Source organism: Pongo pygmaeus, chromosome 3 (genome assembly GCF_028885625.2).
Source record: "Pongo pygmaeus isolate AG05252 chromosome 3, NHGRI_mPonPyg2-v2.0_pri, whole genome shotgun sequence".
Lineage (NCBI taxonomy): Eukaryota > Metazoa > Chordata > Mammalia > Primates > Hominidae > Pongo > Pongo pygmaeus.
Genome location: NC_072376.2, coordinates 35,417,736 through 35,439,609, shown reverse-complemented (window position 1 = coordinate 35,439,609; position 21,874 = coordinate 35,417,736). Strand labels below are relative to the sequence as shown.

The window sequence follows — 21,874 nt, the reverse complement described above, 5'->3', positions numbered from 1 at the left end:
ATTTAAGGAAACAATCTTATATTAGAATTTAATTTTAATATATCACAGAAAGTGCACATCTAAAGCGATGTTTGTTCCATCAATTTAGGGAAACAATCTTATATTAGAATTTAATTTTAATATGTCACAGGAAGTGCACCTCTAAAGGGATGTTTGTTCCATCAATTTAGGGAAACAATCTTATATTAGAATTTAATTTTAATATGTCACAAGAAGTGCTCGTCTAAAGGGATGTTTGTTCCAGAAATTTAGGGAAACAATCTTCTATTAGAATTTAATTTTAATATGTCACAAGAAGTGCACGTCTAAAGGGATGTTTGATCCATCAATTTAGGGAAACAATCTTCTATTAGAATTTAATTTTAATATGTCACAAGAAGTGCACGTCTAAAGGGATGTTTGTTCCATAAATTTAGGTAAACAATTTTATATTAGAATTTAATTTTAATATGTCACAAGAAGTGCACGTCTAAAGGGATGTTTGTTCCATGAATTTAGGGAAACAATCTTCTATTAGAATTTAATTTTAATATGTCACAAGAAGTGCTCGTCTAAAGGGATGTTTGTTCCATCAATTTAGGGAAAAAATCTTCTATTAGAATTTAATTTTAATATGTCACAAGACGTGCACGTCTAAAGGGATGTTTGTTCCATCAATTTAGGGAAACAATCTTCTATTAGAATTTAATTTTAATATGTCACAAGAAGCGCACGTCTAAAGGGATGTTTGTTCCATCAATTTAGGGAAACAATCTTCCATTATAATTTAATTTTAATATTTCACAAGAAGTGCACGTCTAAAGGGATGTTTCTTCCATCAATTTAGGGAAACAATCTTCTATTAGAATTTAATTTTAATATGTCACAAGAAGTGCACGTCTAAAGGGATGTTTGTTCCATCAATTTAGGGAAACAATCTTCTATTATAATTTAATTTTAATATTTCACAAGAAGTGCACGTCTAAAGGGATGTTTCTTCCATCAATTTAGGGAAACAATCTTCTATTAGAATTTAATTTTAATATGTCACAAGAAGTGCACGTCTAAAGGGATGTTTGTTCCATAAATTTAGGGAAACAATCTTCTATTAGAATTTAATTTTAGCCCATGCCTATGTCCTGAATGGTAATGCCTAGGTTTTCTTCTAGGGTTTTTATGGTTTTAGGTCTAACATTTAAGTCTTTAATCCACCTTGAATTGATTTTTGTATAAGGTGTAAGGAAGTGATCCAGTTTCAGCTTTCTACATATGGCTAGCCAGTTTTCCCAGCACCATTTATTAAATAGGGAATCCTTTCCCCATTTCTTGTTTTTGTCAGGTTTGTCAAAGATCAGATACTTGTAGATATGTGGCATTATTTCTGACGGCTCTGTTCTGTTCCATTGATCTGTGTCTCTGTTTTGGTACCAGTACCAAGCTGTTTTGGTTACTGTAGCCTTGTAGTATAGTTTGAAGTCAGGTAGTGTGATGCCTCCAGCTTTGTTCTTTTGGCTTAGGATTGATTTGGCGATGCGGGCTCTTTTTTGGTTCCATATGAACTTTAAAGTAGTTTTTTCCAATTCTGTGAAGAAAGTCATTGGTAGCTTGATGGGGATGGCATTGAATCTGTAAATTACCTTGGGAAGGATGGCCATTTTCATGATATTGATTCTTCCTACCCATGAGCATGGAATGTTCTTCCATTTCTTTGTATCCTCTTTTATTTCCTTGAGCAGTGGTTTGTAGTTCTCCTTGAAGAGGTCTTTCACATCCCTTGTGAGTTGGATTCCTAGGTATTTTATTCTCTTTGAAGCAATTGTGAATGGGAGTTCACTCATGATTTGGCTCTCTGTCTGTCTGTTATTTATGTATAAGAATGCTTGTGATTTTTGCACATTGATTTTGTATCCTGAGACTTTGCTGAAGTTGCTTATCAGCTTAAGGAGATTTTGGGCTGAGACAATGGGGTTTTCTAGATATACAATCATGTCATCTGCAAACAGGGACAATTTGACTTCCTCTTTTCCTAATTGAATACCCTTGATTTCCTTCTCCTGCCTAATTGCCCTGGCCAGAACTTCCAACACTATGTTGAATAGAAGTGATGAGAGAGGGCATCCCAGTCTTGTGCCAGTTTTCAAAGAGAATGCTTCCAGTTTTTGCCCATTCAGTATGATTTTGGCTGTGGGTTTGTCATAAATAGCTGTTATTATTTTGAGATACGTCCCATCAATTCCTAATTTATTGAGAGTTTTTAGCATGAAGGGTTGTTGAATTTTGTCAAAGGCCTTTTCTGCATCTATTGAGATAATCATGTGGTTTTTGTCTTTGGTTCTGTTTATATGCTGGATTACATTTATTGATTTGCGTATGTTGAACCAGCCTTGCATCCCAGAGATGAAGCCCACTTGATCATGGTGGATAAGCTTTTTGATGTGCTGCTGGATTCTGTTTGCCAGTATTTTATTGAGGATTTTTGCATCAATGTTCATCAAGGATATTGGTCTAAAATTCTCTTTTTTTGTTGTGTCTCTGCCAGGCTTTGGTATCAGGATGATGCTGGCCTCATAAAATGAGTTAGGGAGGATTCCCTCTTTTGCTATTGATTGGAATAGTTTCAGAAGGAATGGTACCAGCTCATCCTTGTACCTCTGGTAGATTTCGGCTGTGAACCCATCTGGTCCTGGACTTTTTTTGGTTGGTAAGCTATTGATTATTGCCACAATTTCAGCTCCTGTTATTGGTCTATTCAGAGATTCAACTTCTTCCTGGTTTAGTCTTGGGAGGGTGTATGTGTTGAGGAATTTATCCATTTCTTCTAGATTTTCTAGTTTATTTGCATAGAGGTGTTTGTAATATTCTCTGATGGTAGTTTGTATTTCTGTGGGATCGGTGGTGATATCCCCTTTATCATTTTTTATTGCATCTATTTGATTCTTCTCTCTTTTTTTCTTTATTAATCTTGCTAGCGGTCTATCAATTTTGTTGATCCTTTCAAAAAACCAGCTCCTGGATTCATTTATTTTTTGAAGGGTTTTTTGTGTCTCTATTTCCTTCAGTTCTGCTCTGATTTTAGTTATTTCTTGCCTTCTGCTAGCTTTTGAATGTGTTTGCTCTTGCTTTTCTAGTTCTTTTAATTGTGATGTTAGGGTGTCAATTTTGGATCTTTCCTGCTTTCTCTTGTGGGCATTTAGTGCTATAAATTTCCCTCTACACACTGCTTTGAATGCATCCCAGAGATTCTGGTATGTTGTGTCTTGGTTCTCGTTGGTTTCAGAGAACATCTTTATCTCTGCCTTCATTTCGTTATGTACCCAGTAGTCATTCAGGAGCAGGTTGTTCAGTTTCCACGTAGTTGAGCGGTTTTGAGTGAGATTCTTAATCCTGAGTTCTAGCTTGATTGCACTGTGATCTGAGAGACAGTTTGTTACAATTTCTGTTCTTTTACATTTATTGAGGAGAGCTTTACTTCCAAGTATATGGTCAATTTTGGAATAGGTGTGGTGTGGTGCTGGAAAAAATGTATATTCTGTTGATTTGGGGTGCAGAGTTCTGTAGATGTCTATTAGGTCCGCTTGGTGCAGAGCTGAGTTCAATTCCTGGACTTCATGTCTAAAACACCAAAAGCAATGGCAACAAAAGCCAAAATTGACAAATGGGATCTAATTAAACTCAGGAGCTTCTGCACAGCAAAAGAAACTACCATCAGAGTGAACAGGCAACCTACAAAATGGGAGAAAATTTTTGCAACCTACTCATCTGACAAAGGGCTAATATCCAGAATCTACAATGAACTCCAACAAATTTACAAGAAAAAAACAAACAACCCCATCAAAAAGTGGGCGAAGGACATGAACAGACACTTCTCAAAAGAAGACATTTATGCAGCCAAAAAACACATGAAAAAATGCTCACCATCACTGGCCATCAGAGAAATGCAAATCAAAACCACAATGAGATACTATCTCACACCAGTTAGAATGGCAATCATTAAAAAGTCAGGAAACAACAGGTGCTGGAGAGGATGTGGAGAAATAGGAACACTTTTACACTGTTGGTGGGATTGTAAACTAGTTCAACCCTTGTGGAAGTCAGTGTGGCGATTCCTCAGGGATCTAGAACTAGAAATTCCATTCGACCCAGCCATCCCATTACTGGGTATATACCCAAAGGACTATAAATCATGCTGCTATAAAGACACATGCACACGTATGTTTATTGCCGCATTATTCACAATAGCAAAGACTTGGAACCAACCCAAATGTCCAACAATGATAGACTGGATTAAGAAAATGTGGCACATATACACCATGGAATACTATGCAGCCATAAAAAATGATGAGTTCATGTCCTTTGTAGGGACATGGATGAAATTGGAAATCATCATTCTCAGTAAACTATCGCAAGAACAAAAAACCAAACACCGCATATTCTCACTCATAGGTGGGAATTGAACAATGGGAACACATGGACACAGGAAGGGGAACATCACACTTCGGGGACTGTTGTGGGGTGGGGGGAGGGGGGAGGGATAGCATTGAGAGATATACCTGATGCTAGATGACGAGTTGGTGGGTGCAGCGCACCAGCATGGCACAAGTTTACATATGTAAGTTACTTGCACATTGCGCACATGTACCATAAAACCTAAAGTATAATAATAATAATAATAATAATAATAATGAAAAGATTGAAAATTAAAGAATAAAAAAAAAAGAATTTAATTTTAATATGTCACAAGAAGTGCACGTCTAAAGGGATGTTTGTTCCATCAATTTAGGGAAACAATCTTATGTTAGAATTTAATTTTAATATGTCACAGGAAGTGCACGTCTAAAGAGATGTTTGTTCCATAAATTTAGGGAAACAATCTTATATTACAATTGAATTTTCATATGTCACAGGAAGTGCACGTCTAAAGGGATGTTTGTTCCATAAATTTAGGGAAACAATCTTCTATTAGAATTTAATTTTAATATGTCACAAGAAGTGCACGTCTAAAGGGATGTTTGTTCCATAAATTTAGGGAAACAATCTTATATTAGAATTTAATTTTAATATGTCACAAGAAGTGCTCGTCTAAAGGGATGTTTCTTCCATCAATTTAGGGAAACAATCTTCTATTAGAATTTAATTTTAATATGTCACAAGAAGTGCACGTCTAAAGGGATGTTTGTTCCATCAATTTAGGGAAACAATCTTCTATTAGAATTGAATTTTAATATGTCACAAGAAGTGCACGTCTAAAGGGATGTTTGTTCCATCAATTTAGGGAAACAATCTTCTATTATAATTTAATTTTAATATGTCACAAGAAGTGCACGTCTAAAGGGATGTTTTTTCCATCAATTTAGGTAAACAATCTTATATTAGAATTGAATTTTAATATGTCACAGGAAGTGCACGTCTAAAGGGATGTTTGTTCCATCAATTTAGGGAAACAATCTTATATTAGAATTGAATTTTAATATGTCACAGGAAGTGCTCGTCTAAAGGGATGTTTGTTCCATCAATTTAGGGAAACAATCTTCTATTAGAATTGAATTTTAATATGTCACAGGAAGTGCACGTCTAAAGGGATGTTTGTTCCATCAATTTAGGGAAACAATCTTATATTAGAATTTAATTTTAATATGTCACAGGAAGTGCACGTCTAAAGGGATGTTTGTTCCATGAATTTAGGGAAACAATCTTATCTTAGAATCGAGTTTTAATATGTCACAGGAAGTGCACGTCTAAAGGGATGTTTGTTCCATCAATTTAGGGAAACAGTCTTATATTAGAATTTAATTTTAATATGTCACAGGAAGTGCACGTCTAAAGGGATGTTTGTTCCATCAATTTAGGGAAACAATCTTATATTAGAATTTGATTTTAATATGTCACAGGAAGTGCTCGTCTAAAGGGATGTTTGTTCCATAAATTGAGGTAGAATAATTGTCCACAAAAAAATTTCAGTCTAACTTATCATTTATACTGTATATATAAAAAAAATTCCAGATTGACAAAAGATTTAAATCCTAAAAAAAAGCAACCCTTAAAGCTACAAGACCGTGCAATTGAATATTTATCAGCTATGGGGGAACACTTTAAATTTAAGCAAATGTTAAGAAAGCAACCCCCAAAAGACCAATATATTTGACTTATTAAAAATAGGGTAAACAATGAGCTAGGTTAAGGCAAAGGGCAATTTGGATAGAATATTTCATTTAAAAAGACAAGGCAATTTCATATTAAATACATAAAGAACTAGTACAAACAAATAAATAAAGACATGGATAAACTGTTTACCACATCAAAACTGCCGATGTCTAGCAAATACATAAATACACAATCACACTTAACGTTTGTGTTACCTTAGTGGTTTTGATAGGGCAAATAAATGTACCCTAACAGTTTAGACAAGATTTTCTTGTGAATCATATTCTTAGCCTGTGACTCAGTGGTTAAATTTCTAGAAATCTAGCCATAAGGGGAAAAATTCAAAATATGTTTTTTTAAAACATATTATCTACTATGATGATAATAGTGAACTTACTGATAATAGTGATTAGGAATAAATTCACCATGTAAATTCCAGGCCTTTGGTCACCACAGCATTGTTTCTGATCATCTTCCTGGTTACTTTTCTTCTGTATTTCTTTTATATCCTCCTATTTGCTTTATGAAACTAATTTTTAATTTTATGAGCATATTTTCCTCCCTTTTCTGTTTTGACTGCTGAGTATTGCAAGAGGTATAAAGAAAATATAATTGCTCTAGGGCAACTGTAAATTTTTAATAGTCTATTTTAATTAGGATAATTTTCATTAATTTGGATTTTTGAGATACCTCAATATGTGGTCATATATATTCACGAGTCTGTTTTCCATAATTCTGAAATCCAAACAGTATAGAAAATCCCAGCCCATTTGGTGGCAAAATCTGACCCACAACAACATGAAGATATATATAGCCTTTATCTTGAAAATATGAATATCTTTGAATGCAGGGTACTGCCCCAGTCAACACTGGTGATGAGGAGTTACAAAACATATGGCAGATGCGCATTGTATTATATTTTTAAAATATGAAAAATCACTTCTGATGTGATTTGGTCAGGGTCCTCTAGAGGGACAGAACTAATAGGATAGATATATATGAAGGGAGGTTTAAGGAGTATTGCCTCCTACAGTCACAAGGTGAAGTCCCACAATAGGCCGTCTGCAGGCTGAGGAGCAAGGAAGCCAGTAGTGGCTCAGTCCGAGTTCCAAAACCTCAAAAGTAAGGAAGCCAACAGTGCAGCCTTCAGTCTGTGACTGAAGGCTGAGAGCCCCTGGTAAACTGCTGGTGTAAGTCAAAGAGTACAAAAGCCGAAGAACTTGGGAGTCTGATGTTCAAGGGCAGGAAGCATCCAGCACAGAGAAAGATGAAGGCCGGAAGACTTACCAAGTCTGCTCTTCCATCTTCTCCTGCCTGCTTTATTCTAGCCACACTAGCAGCTGATTAGATGATGCCCACCCAGTCCGCTGACTCAAATGTCAATTTCCTTTGGCAACACTTACAGACACACCCAGGAACAATACTTTGCATCCTTCAATCTAATCAAGTTTGCACTCAGTATTAACCATGACATGATGCACATCTGACATCAAGTGTTTTTGAATCAAGAATTATAGAGCCATGTGCATGTCTGTATATACATGTGTACACATATATAACATGAATATATCCAACATTATTAATATGTATTGATTGTATTGTAAATCCCAAGAGTCTTCATTGTAAATCCGAAGAGTCTTCATTTATTAAACTCATGAAATGTTTGTTTTGTGAAACACTGAGAAACTAAACAATTCTAAACCCAATCGTTAATGCTCAAAGAAAATGTAAGGAAATGTGTAAATCCATTTAATTACAAATTATTTTTTTTCCTTACAGAGTAGTAAACATGACAAGATGTTTTCTCTCAGTTCCGTGAAGTTTTATCGTGGAGTGAAAAAGAAAATGAAGCCTCCAACAAGGTAAAGTTTGAAAGGGAAGTGCTGAAAGGAAAAAATTATGGGAAAAATATGTCTGTTTAAGGATTTAGGGATCAGTGGCATTAGTCTAACTTTTTATGAAGTAAGTTTTAAGCAATTTTTTTTAAGTTGCTTACCCTTTCACAGGGTTCTTATGGCAGATCAAGGAACTTGTATGAGTAGATAAGGAGGGATGATGTTCCCACTGAGACTGAGACCAAGCTCCTTGGTGATTGCAGTCTCTCTGTGTAAAGTAAGAAATCCCGGGAGGCCCTGTCTACTGGGAAGTACATGGCTTCCTCTGCATCTCATTCCCTGAGCTGTCACATCACAACCTGAGGGCGTCTCAGGCAAGTCTACACACAGGAAAGCAAATGCTGCCCTCCAGCTTCCTGATGCTTGGCTTCTACAATGTTTTGGTTCTGGCTCTGTAATTTTCCCTTTTTACTATGCTGACTTTGGTACTGAAAACCCATCATAGCATGTAAACGCTAGAGGAGGTGGGTGCCTCCTACAGATTGTGTGCCTCTTTAACACTTCATGTACCCCAGCATTTGGTTTACACCACAATTTCTTACCACAGATTACTTTGATTAGCTAATAAATGTTTGCACTAATACTTAGTATCATGAACATTATTTATATATGCTTGCTTCTGAGATTTTGCTGCTGAAAATTTCTTCACTTTAGCCTTCGTACTCAGTTTCTAAGCCTAGAGGATATACCCGTGTTTTAGTAGGCATGTTCTTTAACCTCCCCCAGTAGCAGTACGTCTCTCTATATTATCTTATTCCAGTCATTTTCTTAGACATTTGACCTTATTCAGTTAAGAGTATCTTCTCAGAGACATCTCCTCTCTGCCCCATATCATCACAAGCCTCCTTGCCTCTATATAAATGTGTAGCCAGATCCCTTAGCATTTAGCACTCACCTCTAGCTAAGTCCAACACATTGAATCATCGCTTATGGAAGTCTATGCATTCCCACCGTTAAATCTCATCTCCTTAACATCTAATCCTGTTTTCTGCCTTGTAAAATGTATTATTTTTAATTTATGTGTGTTTTTTTTTCTATGTGATGCAGCTGGGGATTGACCGCATATTCTGAGAAACATCACTGGTAAGTTAGCAGCTGACAACTTTTGGACATAATATATTGGTGACAATTTCAGGAAAAGAATAATTTCAGTAATTGCAGATAGAACTATAGACAGAAAGTGTTTTGCCTAAGTGAAATTAGGGTTGTTTATAAAGACTTTGAGCCTAAGAAGAGGAAAACAGATTTGTACCAGGGTTCAAGTTCCATGTATCCTATTTGGCAATGCCTCTGAAGTGAAACTACGTCTGATTTCATCCATAGTTATTATGAGTTTGGAATTCAGCTTTTATGAGATAAGTAGGTGATAGTTTTAAAATAGAATAAGAACTAGCTAAAATCAGATTTAAGAAAAACGTATATCCTGCTCTCAACCCTGTTCTTTCTATATATGTACTTTTTGCTATATACTGTTACCAGTATCCATCAGTATTTCTAGAGATTGTACTAGGTGTTTCCTTCTCTTCACCTCCCTGTGTCTAATCAGTCACTGAGCCATAGGAGATCTGCCTCTTCCTTGTGCCCCTCACTCACCTACACCTCTCTACCCTGAGGGCCTGGCCTTCATTGATCTGCCTGGATTATTCCAGGAGTCCTAAGTGCTTTTCAGGCCTCTTTGCTTTTGTTTTGGCGTACATTCTCCACCTCTCCACTGAGGAGTGTTTTCTATGCTGTACCATGTTTCTCTCCTGCTTTAAAACTTCTGTGAATTCTTTCACCTGTAGGATCAAGCACAGAATTGTTGCGTGGCATGCAAGGCTATATATGACTCCATCAACTTCATCTCCCACAGCTTTTCTTTTTCACTTAGTGACAAAACAAGCATCTATCTTGAATCACCACGCATTCCTTGCTGTTTCAGATCTGCATGTGTGATGTACGTGGTCCCTCTACTGAACCTTTGTTTATACTTCTCGCTTCTCTTTCCTCTCATACTTTCATTCTCCCCTGATGACCCAACCAACTCAACTGTCAATGTTCTTTGAAATCATAGCTCAAATGCCCCAAAGCCTTATCTAATAGCTCTCACCTCTCATCATTATTTCTTCTTTGCACCTACAGTATTTTATAAACAAGGGTACATAATTAAAATGATTTGTGGCAGGAATGGTTTTCCTGGACATGGTAATAGGGAAAGACAATGTTTTCATGAGGTGCTGATGAAGAAAACACACATTTTTTAGAAATTTCATTTTCAGCATTTTTCAGGTAAATTATTTTGATAATACAGGAATGTAAAGAATACAATTACTTTGAAATGCCTATTAGGTCTTTCCAATATCAATTATAAAATTTTCCTCTTATAAAGAACAACCCTCTCCTCATCCCCAAGTCTGTGGTTTCTATGTTTGCACTCAGTTTTATTTTTGCTTTTTCTCACTGTGTTGTAATGTATTTGTCTACATGCTTAGCTCCCCTAATAGACTACAGGAGCCTTCAGGACAAGGTCTCTGTTTTAGTCAGTCTTTCAATAAAAGGTTACTTAATCACTGTTATTGGATATGCAGTGGTTTTTCATGTAGTTTTACTTTTTATGAATCTGTGGATATTAGTGTTTATAATTACAATGATGGAGACTATGTCTCAGCCTTTTTAAAAGAAAGATCTGCTCTTATGAGAATGTGCACATATTTTTCTTCTCAGGCTCAGAATTTTAGTGGAATACAGTGTTTTACCATCATGTACTTGAAAAGGCAAAATGAAATAGATCTTTCTGCCTTTCCAAAAAATATTGGTGATCATTTTGCAGCACTTACCAAAGGCTTCAGTTGTATTTTGTTTAAACCAATATATTTACACTGTAACTTTGTATTGTACATTTAGCAGAAGACCAAAACAACTTGTACTGAAATGTTCCACTTTTGTGATTGCATTATGTCATTAATCAGGAGAAACCCAAAGAGATTTTTGATCACCAAATCACTCAGCAGATACACTAGAGAATAGTCAATTGTCTTTTTGAATGACATAGTTTATAAATCTCGTTTTGCAGGCACCTGTGTTGTGATAGTTCACAAACTCAGACGGAGTGGATGACCAGTATCTTTATTGCCCAGGTACAAGATTTGTTTGAACTATCCAGTAGAGTATAATAACTTTGTTTACAGGAAATGTTAGTGTGATGGTGATTTCCAAAGAATTTTTAATAAGCATTTTAAATGTATATACAATTGACATAAACTTTGATTCTCTCATTCTTAGTTTTTAAAATAGTATATTAAAGTTCAAATTTATTCATTACCTTTTGAAAGACAGTTTATTCCATTAAAGCTTCTTTTCTGCCAGCCCCACAGCCTCCTTGGCTTAGGTGAGGTGTGTTGCTTTAAAATGGTCGTGTAAGAAAGAGGGACTTATCTAAGCTGTCATCCTACCACAATCCCACACAGACCTTCATTTAGAAAAGTGTTCTATTTCCCTTCTTGTTCTCCCACTCTCTCCACCCCTGCCTTTCCAGAAACAAGGACAGGAACCTACTTTTCTTTAATAACTATTGTGTGCTGGATACTTCATAAGAATAACTCATGTATTCCTTGCAGCAAACCATACAAGATGTTTTTTGGTTTTATAAAACAAATGTTTTGTTGTTTGCTCAGGACCATATATTTAATTAGTAGTTTAAACCCAGGGATGTCTGAGGCCAATGCTTATACTCAGTTCTGTATTTGTTTTCCTTCCTAGAGCAGGACTTACCCTTTTGAGGAACAGTTAAGTAGTCCCATTAATTGGACTGGTTTGTTTCCCAACCTTGTCTAGCTAAATTCCCAACAATGCTTCTCATGGAGCATTGAAATTCACTGGTAACGATTAAGTTGCTATTCTTAATGGCAGGTATTTTCCTGTTTCCCTTACAAGGAATAAGTTAGCTCACTCCAAAATCTATTTCTTATTTGTTCTGAAAATAGTTTTCTCTGTTCATTTAATGTATTAACCTTTCCAGTGGTTAATAAACACAGCTCTTCTCAGCGTGTTTCTCTACCATTACTACCTGGAAAAACGTGTGCACAAGAGACTGGCTGCTAACTTTTTAGAGGCTTTTCTTCTTCTTCTTCTTTTTGTAACTTATTAAAATTCAGATATTCAACTTCTTTTTTTTTTTTTTTTTTTTTTTGAGACAGAGTCTTGCTCTGTTGCCCAGGCTGGAGTGCAGTGGCATGATCTCAGCCCACTGCAATCTCTGCCTCCTGGGTTCAAGTGATTCTCCCTCAGCCTCCTGAGTATCTGGGATTACAGGTGCGCACCACCATGCCCAGCTAATTTTTGTATTTTTAGTAGAGTTGGGGTTTCACCATGTTGGGCAGGCTGGTCTCAAACTTCTGACCTCAGGTGATCTGCCCACCTTGGCCTCCCAAAATGCTAGGATTACAGGCATGAGCCACTGCACTAGGCCACATTGAGTTCTACTTTAGGAAAAACAAAAAACTGGATTTGAAGTCTTTTGGTAAAGTTGGGACTATAGAGTCTAAAGCTGTTACAGTGTCGTTTGTGGCACAACTACATTGATGTTTTTGTTTTTATAATTGGAGTCAGTAGACTCTGCAGTTGAAATTTAAGGAATGAATGCAGGAAGCAAAGCCTACTCTCACTACGAGGTTATTTCTCAGTGTCTCATGTTTTAATCCTAGTCCTTGTCTCAAAGATTTAGCCTAATTATCTTTCCTCTGTTCTTTTTACTTCTTGGTATTATTCAGGTCCTCCCTTAAGATAAACACAGAAGCCTTCTTGGATTTAAGGATTTATGGTTCATCTCTGTAGGGAAACAGCAAAATAGCAAATATTAATATATATGTTAAAAGCGTAGACATACAAACATGTATGCGAATTAACAGTAAACACCCCTTTTATAATGAGCTCTTTTTGGTATTCCGAGTACTTTTGTAATCTCCATCCTTTCCACACCCCTAACTCAAAAGTCGTCTAGACTTCAGCTTAAATATCCCATTCTCAGAGAAACTTTTCCTGACCTTCAGATGACTTAGACCTTCAGGTTATCACCCTTAGCATCCTGTACTTCTCCACTGTGACACTAATTAATAAAGAAAAAAATGTAATTAGCTATTTCATGTCTGTCTCTCTTACTAAAATGTAAACTCCGTGAAAAGAAGGACTCTTCATTATGTTTGACTTGTATGTCAAGTACATGTTCAGTTAGTATTTCTAAAATAGGAAATAGGGTAAGAAAATCAGTAATCAGATAAAATTTCAAATGGATATCCATGTGATAAAATAGGAGAATCATAAAATATGTCAGGTAAGGAGAGCATGTGACTGACATAAGGAAGGCACTAATTGAGCAAGGTTCTCAGGGAATGGCTTTCTGAGTAGGTGACAGGTGACCTGAGACCAGTCTGAAATGAGAGGGGAATCATGCAGGCTTCCAGGAAGGATCATTCAGGGATGGGGCCAGCAGGATAGGTCCTGAGACATCATCACTGTCTTGTTTTATTCTATAAACATCATGAAGGTAAGATATTAGAGATGAGGAAGGCTTGTGACAAATTATGTAGTTCCTGGTTAATAGTTTGAAACAAGGGAAGGATATAATCTAATTTTAATTGAAAATAATTATTTTGTTCACTTCGTTGAGTCTGCAGTGTAGAGGGTCAAAGATGCAAGTGGGATGAACAGCTATAGGAAAGAAGATGTCAGTTCAGACTAGGGTGGTAACAATGAATATGGTAAGACAAATTAAGAGTCAGGAATATTTTGAAGGTAGAGCCAATAAGGCTTTTGGAATTATTGTGAAGCGACTACGTTATCTGTGGTGTATACCCTAGAGTTCCTTGTCACACGCCAGGAAAATTTAGGATACAGACACACACGAGGAGTTTAGGATCAGGAGGTTTAATAGGTAGAAGAGAAGAGAAAGAGAAACAGCTTCCTCTATACAGGAAGAGGTCTCCAAGCAGAAAGGACCAGCTGGTGCAGAATGCGCAGTTTTATAGTCCAGTTTGAGGAGGTTGTGTCTGATTTACGAAGGGCTCACAGATTGGATTGATCAGATACGGCGTTTACATAGTGTATGGGTAAGTCTGGTCACCCCCACCCTAATCTTCTTATGCAAATGGGCTTTCCAGTTGATTGACACCATGTTGTCCTCTCCTTACAATGCATTTGGCTGGCAGAGAAGGGAAGATGGAGCCGCCATCTTGAAAACGTCTAGTCCTTGGTTCCTGTCAGCATTCACCCCTGCAAGCTCCTAGAATGCAGGCTGCTCTTTGTTAGAAAATGGGTTGGGACTGCTTTTCATTAAAAAGAAAAGCCTTACCAAGGACTCCCATGCCCTTGCTATCTGCTAAGTAATTCCTTCTTAACTCCTGTGTCCATTGGCTAATGCAGTTTGAGAGGAAGAGTAGAAATCAGAAAAAATTATGTTTTTTGGCAACTGTCAGATGTAAGTGGGATCATCAGAGATGTAGAAGGAAATGAAGAGTTCTGTTTTGGCCACATAAAATTTGAGATGCCTATTAGATACACAGATGTGTATGCTGGGCAGCAGATTGGATGTATGGATCAAAAACTCAGGCACAGGTTTGGGGATAAAATGTAAATTTGGGAGAAGTCAGCACTTAGATTATATTCAAAGCTATAGGATTAGATGAGATGCCTGGGGGAGAAGGTTTGAGGTGGAGAGGGAGGCATGGAGGTGGGAGGGGGAGAGAGAGAGAGAACGGAGGAATAAGCCCTGGGACATTTCAAAATTTAAAGCATAGGCAGAAGGCAAAAAAACAGCAAAAGCAATAATAAGAAGTAAGAAAGGAGGAAAACCAGGTGATGGGTACAGAAAATTCTGTCAAGTAATTTCTTATGTAATTAAATGAGGTTGTGACTAGATAGAGGTGAAGGTAGGTTTGGGGGTTTTGATTTATCTTTAAGATGGGGGAGTGTGTATTTGCATACATTATATGAAGACAATCCAATCAGGAAGAAGAAATGGATAGAAGAGGAGAGATGTTATTAAACAAGCAGAGGCCCTGAACAGACATGAAATGATATGATCTAGTGCGTGGTTATTCATTATTAAAAATCATTGTATAGCAGAGACTGTGGCACATTTCTTCTCAAATTATTGACCACCTCAATTTATGACCCACTGAGCAATTATAGATATGACTGGATAAAAGTTATTTGCAATCAGCAAATATTGATTGCAAGAAGTAAACTCACTTAGATGACTATAGATGCAAGGAGATTGGTACATTTCATGATGGGAGTATTTTCTTAAATGATCAGTAATAATTGTTGGATTGAATCAGTGAGATCACCACATGTGACACAGGCAGGGTTTTTGAAGTGTAAGGGCAGAGGCAAAGGAGAGAAGTAATCTTCAGAGAGTGAGGAAACCAGTTGTCCCATGGTAGAACTTCAAGGCAGTGCTGAATGGTTTCTTAAAATTTAAGGTTAAATTTAAAGTGTGATGGATCTACAGAGTAATTTATTTTTGTCCTCCATCAGCTGACAGGCACTCATGAAATAAGCTGAATTGTGTTTAATTAGGTTTGGGGCTTTGCCAGGCAAGTATGATAGAGAACGAAGGAGCAAGAAAATAAATAAGTAATCAGATAAAATTTGGACTTGAAGATATTTACAAGGAAGTGAGTTTACTGATTGACCATGAAATGAAAGCCAGACAATGAGGGAAGTGGTCAAAAATGTTGTGAGAAGAGTGGTGGTGGATTAGAGGTCTCAAGGAGTGAAAAGAATAGTTAAAATGAATGAAACTAAATTTAGTTAGCTGGAAAGATTTGCAAAGGTTAGAAATTGGAAGGCAGAAATGGAGATGTTTAGGTGTGGTCTTTGGTTATAAAATGAAAGTTTGATCCTCACCTATATGATCCACGCTGTATGACTTTTGAAGTCATTTACAAATAACTACAAATGTTAAATCAGAACACATCACTTGGATGTAAAGTAGAAAAAAATGCCTCTTAGTTCAATTCAAGGAGAGTTAGCTGGTATTCACAGTTGTATATTATTTCAGAAAAGAGAAATATGGATTTGGGAACCGCATTTGCTCTTAGATTCTTCAAAATATATTTTAGCGTATGCACTACACATCAGTGATTTGAAAGCGTAAGCGTAATTCACAAAATTGCCTAATTCCCTCTCAGTCAGTTTTCTCCCAGGTTTATGTTTTGGGAACATCATATAATATATATAATATCCTTTTTTTAACCATGTTTGGTACTGTGTCATAAAAATAATATGAAGCTATAACCTTCCAATTGAAATACTGTATAACCTACCATTATAGATTTGCTGAACTAAGGTAAATGCTTCACTAACATTCAAGGGTAGATACGATGCACATTAAAGGATCTGCACTGTAAGATCATTGAGGAATAAATGAAAATTATATGTACATTGATAAACATACAGCTTGGCAGTTTGCCCCTTAGTTAAATTAGTGTTATTATATGGTGGGTAGACAGTAAATATTTGTTTAAATGAGTTCTTTGCCATAAAGCAACACATTAAAATAAGAGCTGCAACCTAAGAACAATAATCTGTTGCTTAAGAATTGAGGGAAATAAAGAGTAGGCATCTAGCTATATAGTTAACTAAATGGTTTTCATTTCATTACAATATCTGTAAACTTTTCATTTTATACTTGGTATTCTGTGTTTACATCATAGATTGTTGTTTGAAAATCAATATACTTTTTCCAAATTCTGGAAAGTTAGTCTACCCTAGAGAGTACAAAATTCTTTAAAGAATTTTTTATATGTATGTATCAGAGATGAATCACTCCAGAGCTTATCTTTTTACCTGTGAACATTTATCCCCATCCAAATTAACCTTTCTCCAGTCATACGTATAATTATTTAGAAGGCAAGAATATATAGTCAATGATTTGAGAACAAATGTGCCCCACTCTCCGTTGTACAATGATTTTCAGTAAAGATGTTGAAATGTCTGAGTAAAAAGATGATATTTCTTTGGAACTCAATTAGATAAAATAGTAACATTTTTCAAGAGGTCATAAAGTTAGGCTAATTTTTCTGACAGTCATGCCTTAGGTTGATTTGGGATATATAAGATGAAATTATTTTTGCACTGAAATCATATTTGGTGTAAATGTATAGTTACTTAGATTACAGTGCCTAGCAATGTAGACAAGTGTACTATTTTTCTTCCACAAAGAGATTTGCCAGTTGCCTCAAATATTTTTCCCCTTTTGGTTTGATAAGTAGTATAGAAGGCATGTATTTGAAACTTAGAAATTGAGCTGAGACCTCAAAGCTCAGTTCAGTTAAGAGTTTCATGTCCTGGAGCGATGCTGCCACCAGAGTCAACATCATAATCACAAATGGAATTCTCATGGAAATCAGATCATTCGATGTGGATATGTGGGAAAGAAACCAAGTGGCTTTATGACATAGTATACCACATAATAAAATCACACACCAACAGCAAGAAATTGTGTTTCCACAGCATGAATATGATATATGGCCACCAGCTGGAAAGGAACGAAAACGTTCAATAACCAAAAATCCCAAAATTGGAGGTTTGCCTCTGATTCCTATACAGCATGAGGGGAATGCAACCTTGGCCCGGAAAAATATCGAGGTAGGTTAGGATTTTGTTTGTTTTATATTCAATTATAGAATATATTTTCCTATGTCATAATGTGATTAGGTCATTAATTACTTCATTGGCTTCAAAAGCACAATAATAATCACTTTGAAAAGCATGGTAATAATCACATACAGCAAGAAAACAGTATGAATAACCTTATACCTTTTATTTTAATATCATTGACCACCCAATCACATATGCACAATACTACTTGTTTTCTTACCTCTAAAGTAGCCAATTTAAAATATGTGTATAGAAATTCTGGTGGTAAAATCACAACTTCAAATTCATTTTACAAGCTTACTTAAAACACCCTCAGAGTAAGCCCATAGCAGAATATGTCTGGAGCCCTGGTAACTAAACTTTCTAGTAATATAATCACATTCTAGTGCTTTGGGAACTGATGCGGTCTCTCAGTTAATTTAAGGACCTACAAGATGAACCCTGAGAATCAAAAAAAAAAAGATTTGGCATCTTTCATGAGAGCTACTGTTTGTTTTCCTTCTCACCTTGAGGGTTGGGAGAACATAAGCGGCATCAATTTTGACATGAAGTTTGGCCTCTTCAGCAAAGAACATAGGCTGTTTACTCTCAAAACTCATTAGCCATTTTGGGACCAACACATATTTCAGTGTCTTAATTGAGTCCCTGAAAGCAAAAAGAAAAGCAGTTAGAAGGTGTTCTTATATCTTCCTTGAGCCTAAATTTGGAATTAAGCTGTTCGAATCTTTTGCTCTCCAAACAGAAATAACTTTTGAAAGACAAAAGCCATTTTAACCTAGTGATCAGATTTTTAAACTTTTTGTGCATATCCTTTCTTGAACATTTATCCCACTGTAATATTCCTTCTCTAAAAGAGAAAAGCTTCAAAAATAATGGTCCTTTGTTTACTGCTTAGTCATTCTGCCCTGATGTAATCAAAGTAAGGAATATGTCTCCAGGAAATCATGACCTTTTCATTTCTTCCATTCTGTACCGAGTTTTTTTTGTTTTTTTTTTTTTTAGGTAATAAACTGCTCTGCAGAGTTCCTTATCTAATCAAGCATCTTAAAATTCTAAGAGTTACATTTCCCAGGAACCCAGGACAGGGAACACAGGCTGAACAGATGAAACTAACATAGGGAGAGATACGCCCTACAGTGACTGTAGAATCTTTTGACATTGCCTTCAGATCAATTATCAGCAATGCAAAATAAATTATTGGGATCAAAATATATTAACCAGTATCTAGTATAGATGATGATTGACTGTATAATAATTTCTTAGCCTTATCCCAAATCCACAATTTCAGAGACAATTTTTAACATATTTAAGATAGGAAAACTGAAGAACTGAAACTATGAGTGTTTACAAGCTTTTAAAAGAATTACATGCATTTTCAATTACTGGAAAATTTCTGAGTCTTTAAAATAAACCAAGCTCTTTGTAAGATTAGTAAATATAAGGTATTTTGGTGATTTGATAAATTTGGCAAAGACATTTTTTAAATGTTTAATGTTGGAAAAACATAATGAAACCTACTTTATAAGGCAATAATAGAAATGTTTTTAAAAAAATTTCATATAAACCATGAAAATACTTGCCATAGAATTAGATTCATATAAAAATTTTAAAAAATATATTTACAAAATAACTAACCATTTTTGACCCTTTGTTTTAAAAATGAAAAGTGAGTTAAAATATTAAGTATAATATATTAATAAAAATTAGTCATAACAATGAATATATTCAAGAAGAATTATTTTTCAAAGAAGTTATTGGCAGATTAATAAATTTTGTGGCTCAGCCTGGCTTTCATTCAGTCCTATTGAAAGTAATATAAGAATACCTTATCCAGTAGGGAAGGCTTCATGGTGGAAGTGACTTCTCAAGTTAATTGGGGAAATTAGTAGTGAGCCAGCTGAATATGCCAAGTTGTTGGCAGAGGAAATCACACATGAAGAGGCAAACAGAATGCTTAAGAATGCACAAACTAGATACTACCTGTGGTCCTCCTACTGAGTCCCTATAAAATCACGGATATCTTACTGTAACGCCATTGTTCTAAGCTGCTTTATCTGTAAGCATGTGGGATTAATAAAAGCCCCCACCTTATAGTGCTGTTGTGATGATTAAGTGACATTATACATGAAACTTTATTAGAATAATGACTAGCATATCTTTAACGTATATTGAGACAAAATATTAAGGAACTTGGAAGATGATATGGAATAATTCGTTAGTTTTTTTCAAAGTTGCTATTTTAAGAGCAATATCTGTAAAACAAAAATAATGAGCAAAGAATGATGATGCAGTGAAGCAGAAAATAGTGACATAGAATCCCACCCATAAGCCCCTCTCTTTGTTGTTAGTATCCTGAGCACATTTTGATGCGGTAGAAAGCAGCACATTGATTTCAGAAAGGCCAACCTGGGGTCCCCTCCCAAGCTCTCACTTATGCAACCTGGGGCAAATTTTTTTCTTTGAGTTTCTATTTCTGCATCTTAAGATACAGACAATTTACTTTAAACTATGGATAATACAGAGTTTAAAGCGTTTAAAGTGTTGTGATGATTAAATTTATTGATATGATTATGTATTTTACAACATAAAGATTAAGTAATACAGTGAGTTTGGTAATGAAAGCCAGTTAAGAGAGTTTCTAGTATACTCTGTACGTATTGGTCGTATTACTTTTTGGTGTCCTAAGACCTCTGTAACCATTGGCTTGCCCCTAGATTTAATGGAAAATATGAAGGCACAGGCTAAAGCCATGTGAATGATTTGCTGTGAGAACCCATCCATTATACCATTCTCTAGCTATGATAAGTAAAAACTACTCTGTCTGCCACTGGGAGAGACAGACTCTGTTTCAGATTATGATTTCCGTTCAAACAACTGGTTTTCCCTCAGCACCCTGTGACATGAACTGGCATTGCCCGTAGCAAGCCATCTCTTGCTCTTCTACTTTCAGACTTTATCTCGCTCTCTTTTTAAATTATGAATGCCTAATCTTTTAAGGACAGTACAGTGTATAAACTATGACTTTCTTTCCCCATTGTCTATGCACTTGGCTTTCTTTCTTCATAACATTCAAGGCAATTTGGCACACCATATTATTCATGCAAAATTCTTCCTCACTCTCCCATCCCTAACTCTTTACAATTCACTTCCATCACATCTCCCCACCTTCATTTAAGGTTACATAATTTAGGCTAATATTATAGATGTATTTAGTCCATTCCCTTATTGCTATAAAGAAATGTCTGAGACTGGGTAATTTATGAAGAAAAGATGTTTAATTAGCCCATGGTTTCACAGGAAGCATGGTGGCATCTGCTTGGCTTCTCGGGAAGCCTTAGGAAGCTTATAATTATAGCAGAAGGCAAAGGGGAAGCAGGCACATCTTACATGGCTGGAGCAGAAGCAAGAGAGAGAGGGGAAAGGTGCTACACACTTTTAAATGACCAGATCTCAAGATAACTCACTCAGGAGAACAGCACAGAGGGGATGGTACTAAAACCACTCATGAAAACCCCACCCCCACGATTCAGTCACCTCTTATCAGGCCCCATCTCCAACACTGGATTACATTTGAACATGAGATTTGGGTGAGGATATAGATGCAAACCATATCAGTAGTGTACCTGAAATTTCAGCATTGTGTATGTTATTACTTGGCCCTTAAATTCTGTATCTAAGAGAGTCCCAAAGTTTTTATGCTGATGGTTGAAAGATAATGAGAACTGTCAGTCTGATATATAAAACCTCTCTATATTTATCCTTAATTTTTCCCAAGTAATAGATGCCAAGTGAAACTTTTTAACAAGATTTAAGTTTGTTTATAAACCCTGTCTTGTTTTTTTTACTTCATTTGTGATAAAATAGATATATCATGAAATTTTCTACTTTATTTAAAAATACATGCAATTCAGTGGCATTGGTCATATTTACATTGTTGTTCAACCATCACTACTCTTTTTCTTAGTATTTTAACATATTCTAATGAAACTTTGGAATTAAGCTAGATATTAAACATTTCTTCCTATAAATTTCAGAGTAGGAAAAATATATATAGCTTAAGATGTATAATCAGAATCTTATCAGAAAATTCCAAATTTCAAAATTATTTGTACATTATATTCATGAAAATATTTTTATTCCACTTGAATTTTCTGTTATAAATTTATGTTTGGATCTACTGAGATTAAGGAAAATAGAACAGTGTTGTATACTGGAAACTG

General features: G+C 35.7%; 1 protein-coding gene across 6 annotated transcripts in view; it reads left to right on the top strand.

The window, feature by feature from the left end:
- ARAP2 (ArfGAP with RhoGAP domain, ankyrin repeat and PH domain 2) overlaps positions 1 to 21,874 on the top strand; it is a 247,505-nt gene that overhangs the window by 161,696 nt on the left and 63,935 nt on the right. For all 6 annotated transcript variants that reach the window (XR_010126032.1, XM_054484483.2, XM_054484485.2 and 3 more), the window contains 4 exons: positions 7,900 to 7,982; positions 9,063 to 9,098; positions 11,068 to 11,131; positions 17,508 to 17,642. Coding sequence is in view for 5 of the 6 variants with exons in the window: in XM_054484483.2 (XP_054340458.1) it covers positions 7,900 to 7,982; positions 9,063 to 9,098; positions 11,068 to 11,131; positions 17,508 to 17,642 (318 nt within the window). In the remaining variant the exon portion in view is untranslated. The remainder of the gene's footprint in view (positions 1 to 7,899; positions 7,983 to 9,062; positions 9,099 to 11,067; positions 11,132 to 17,507; positions 17,643 to 21,874) is intronic.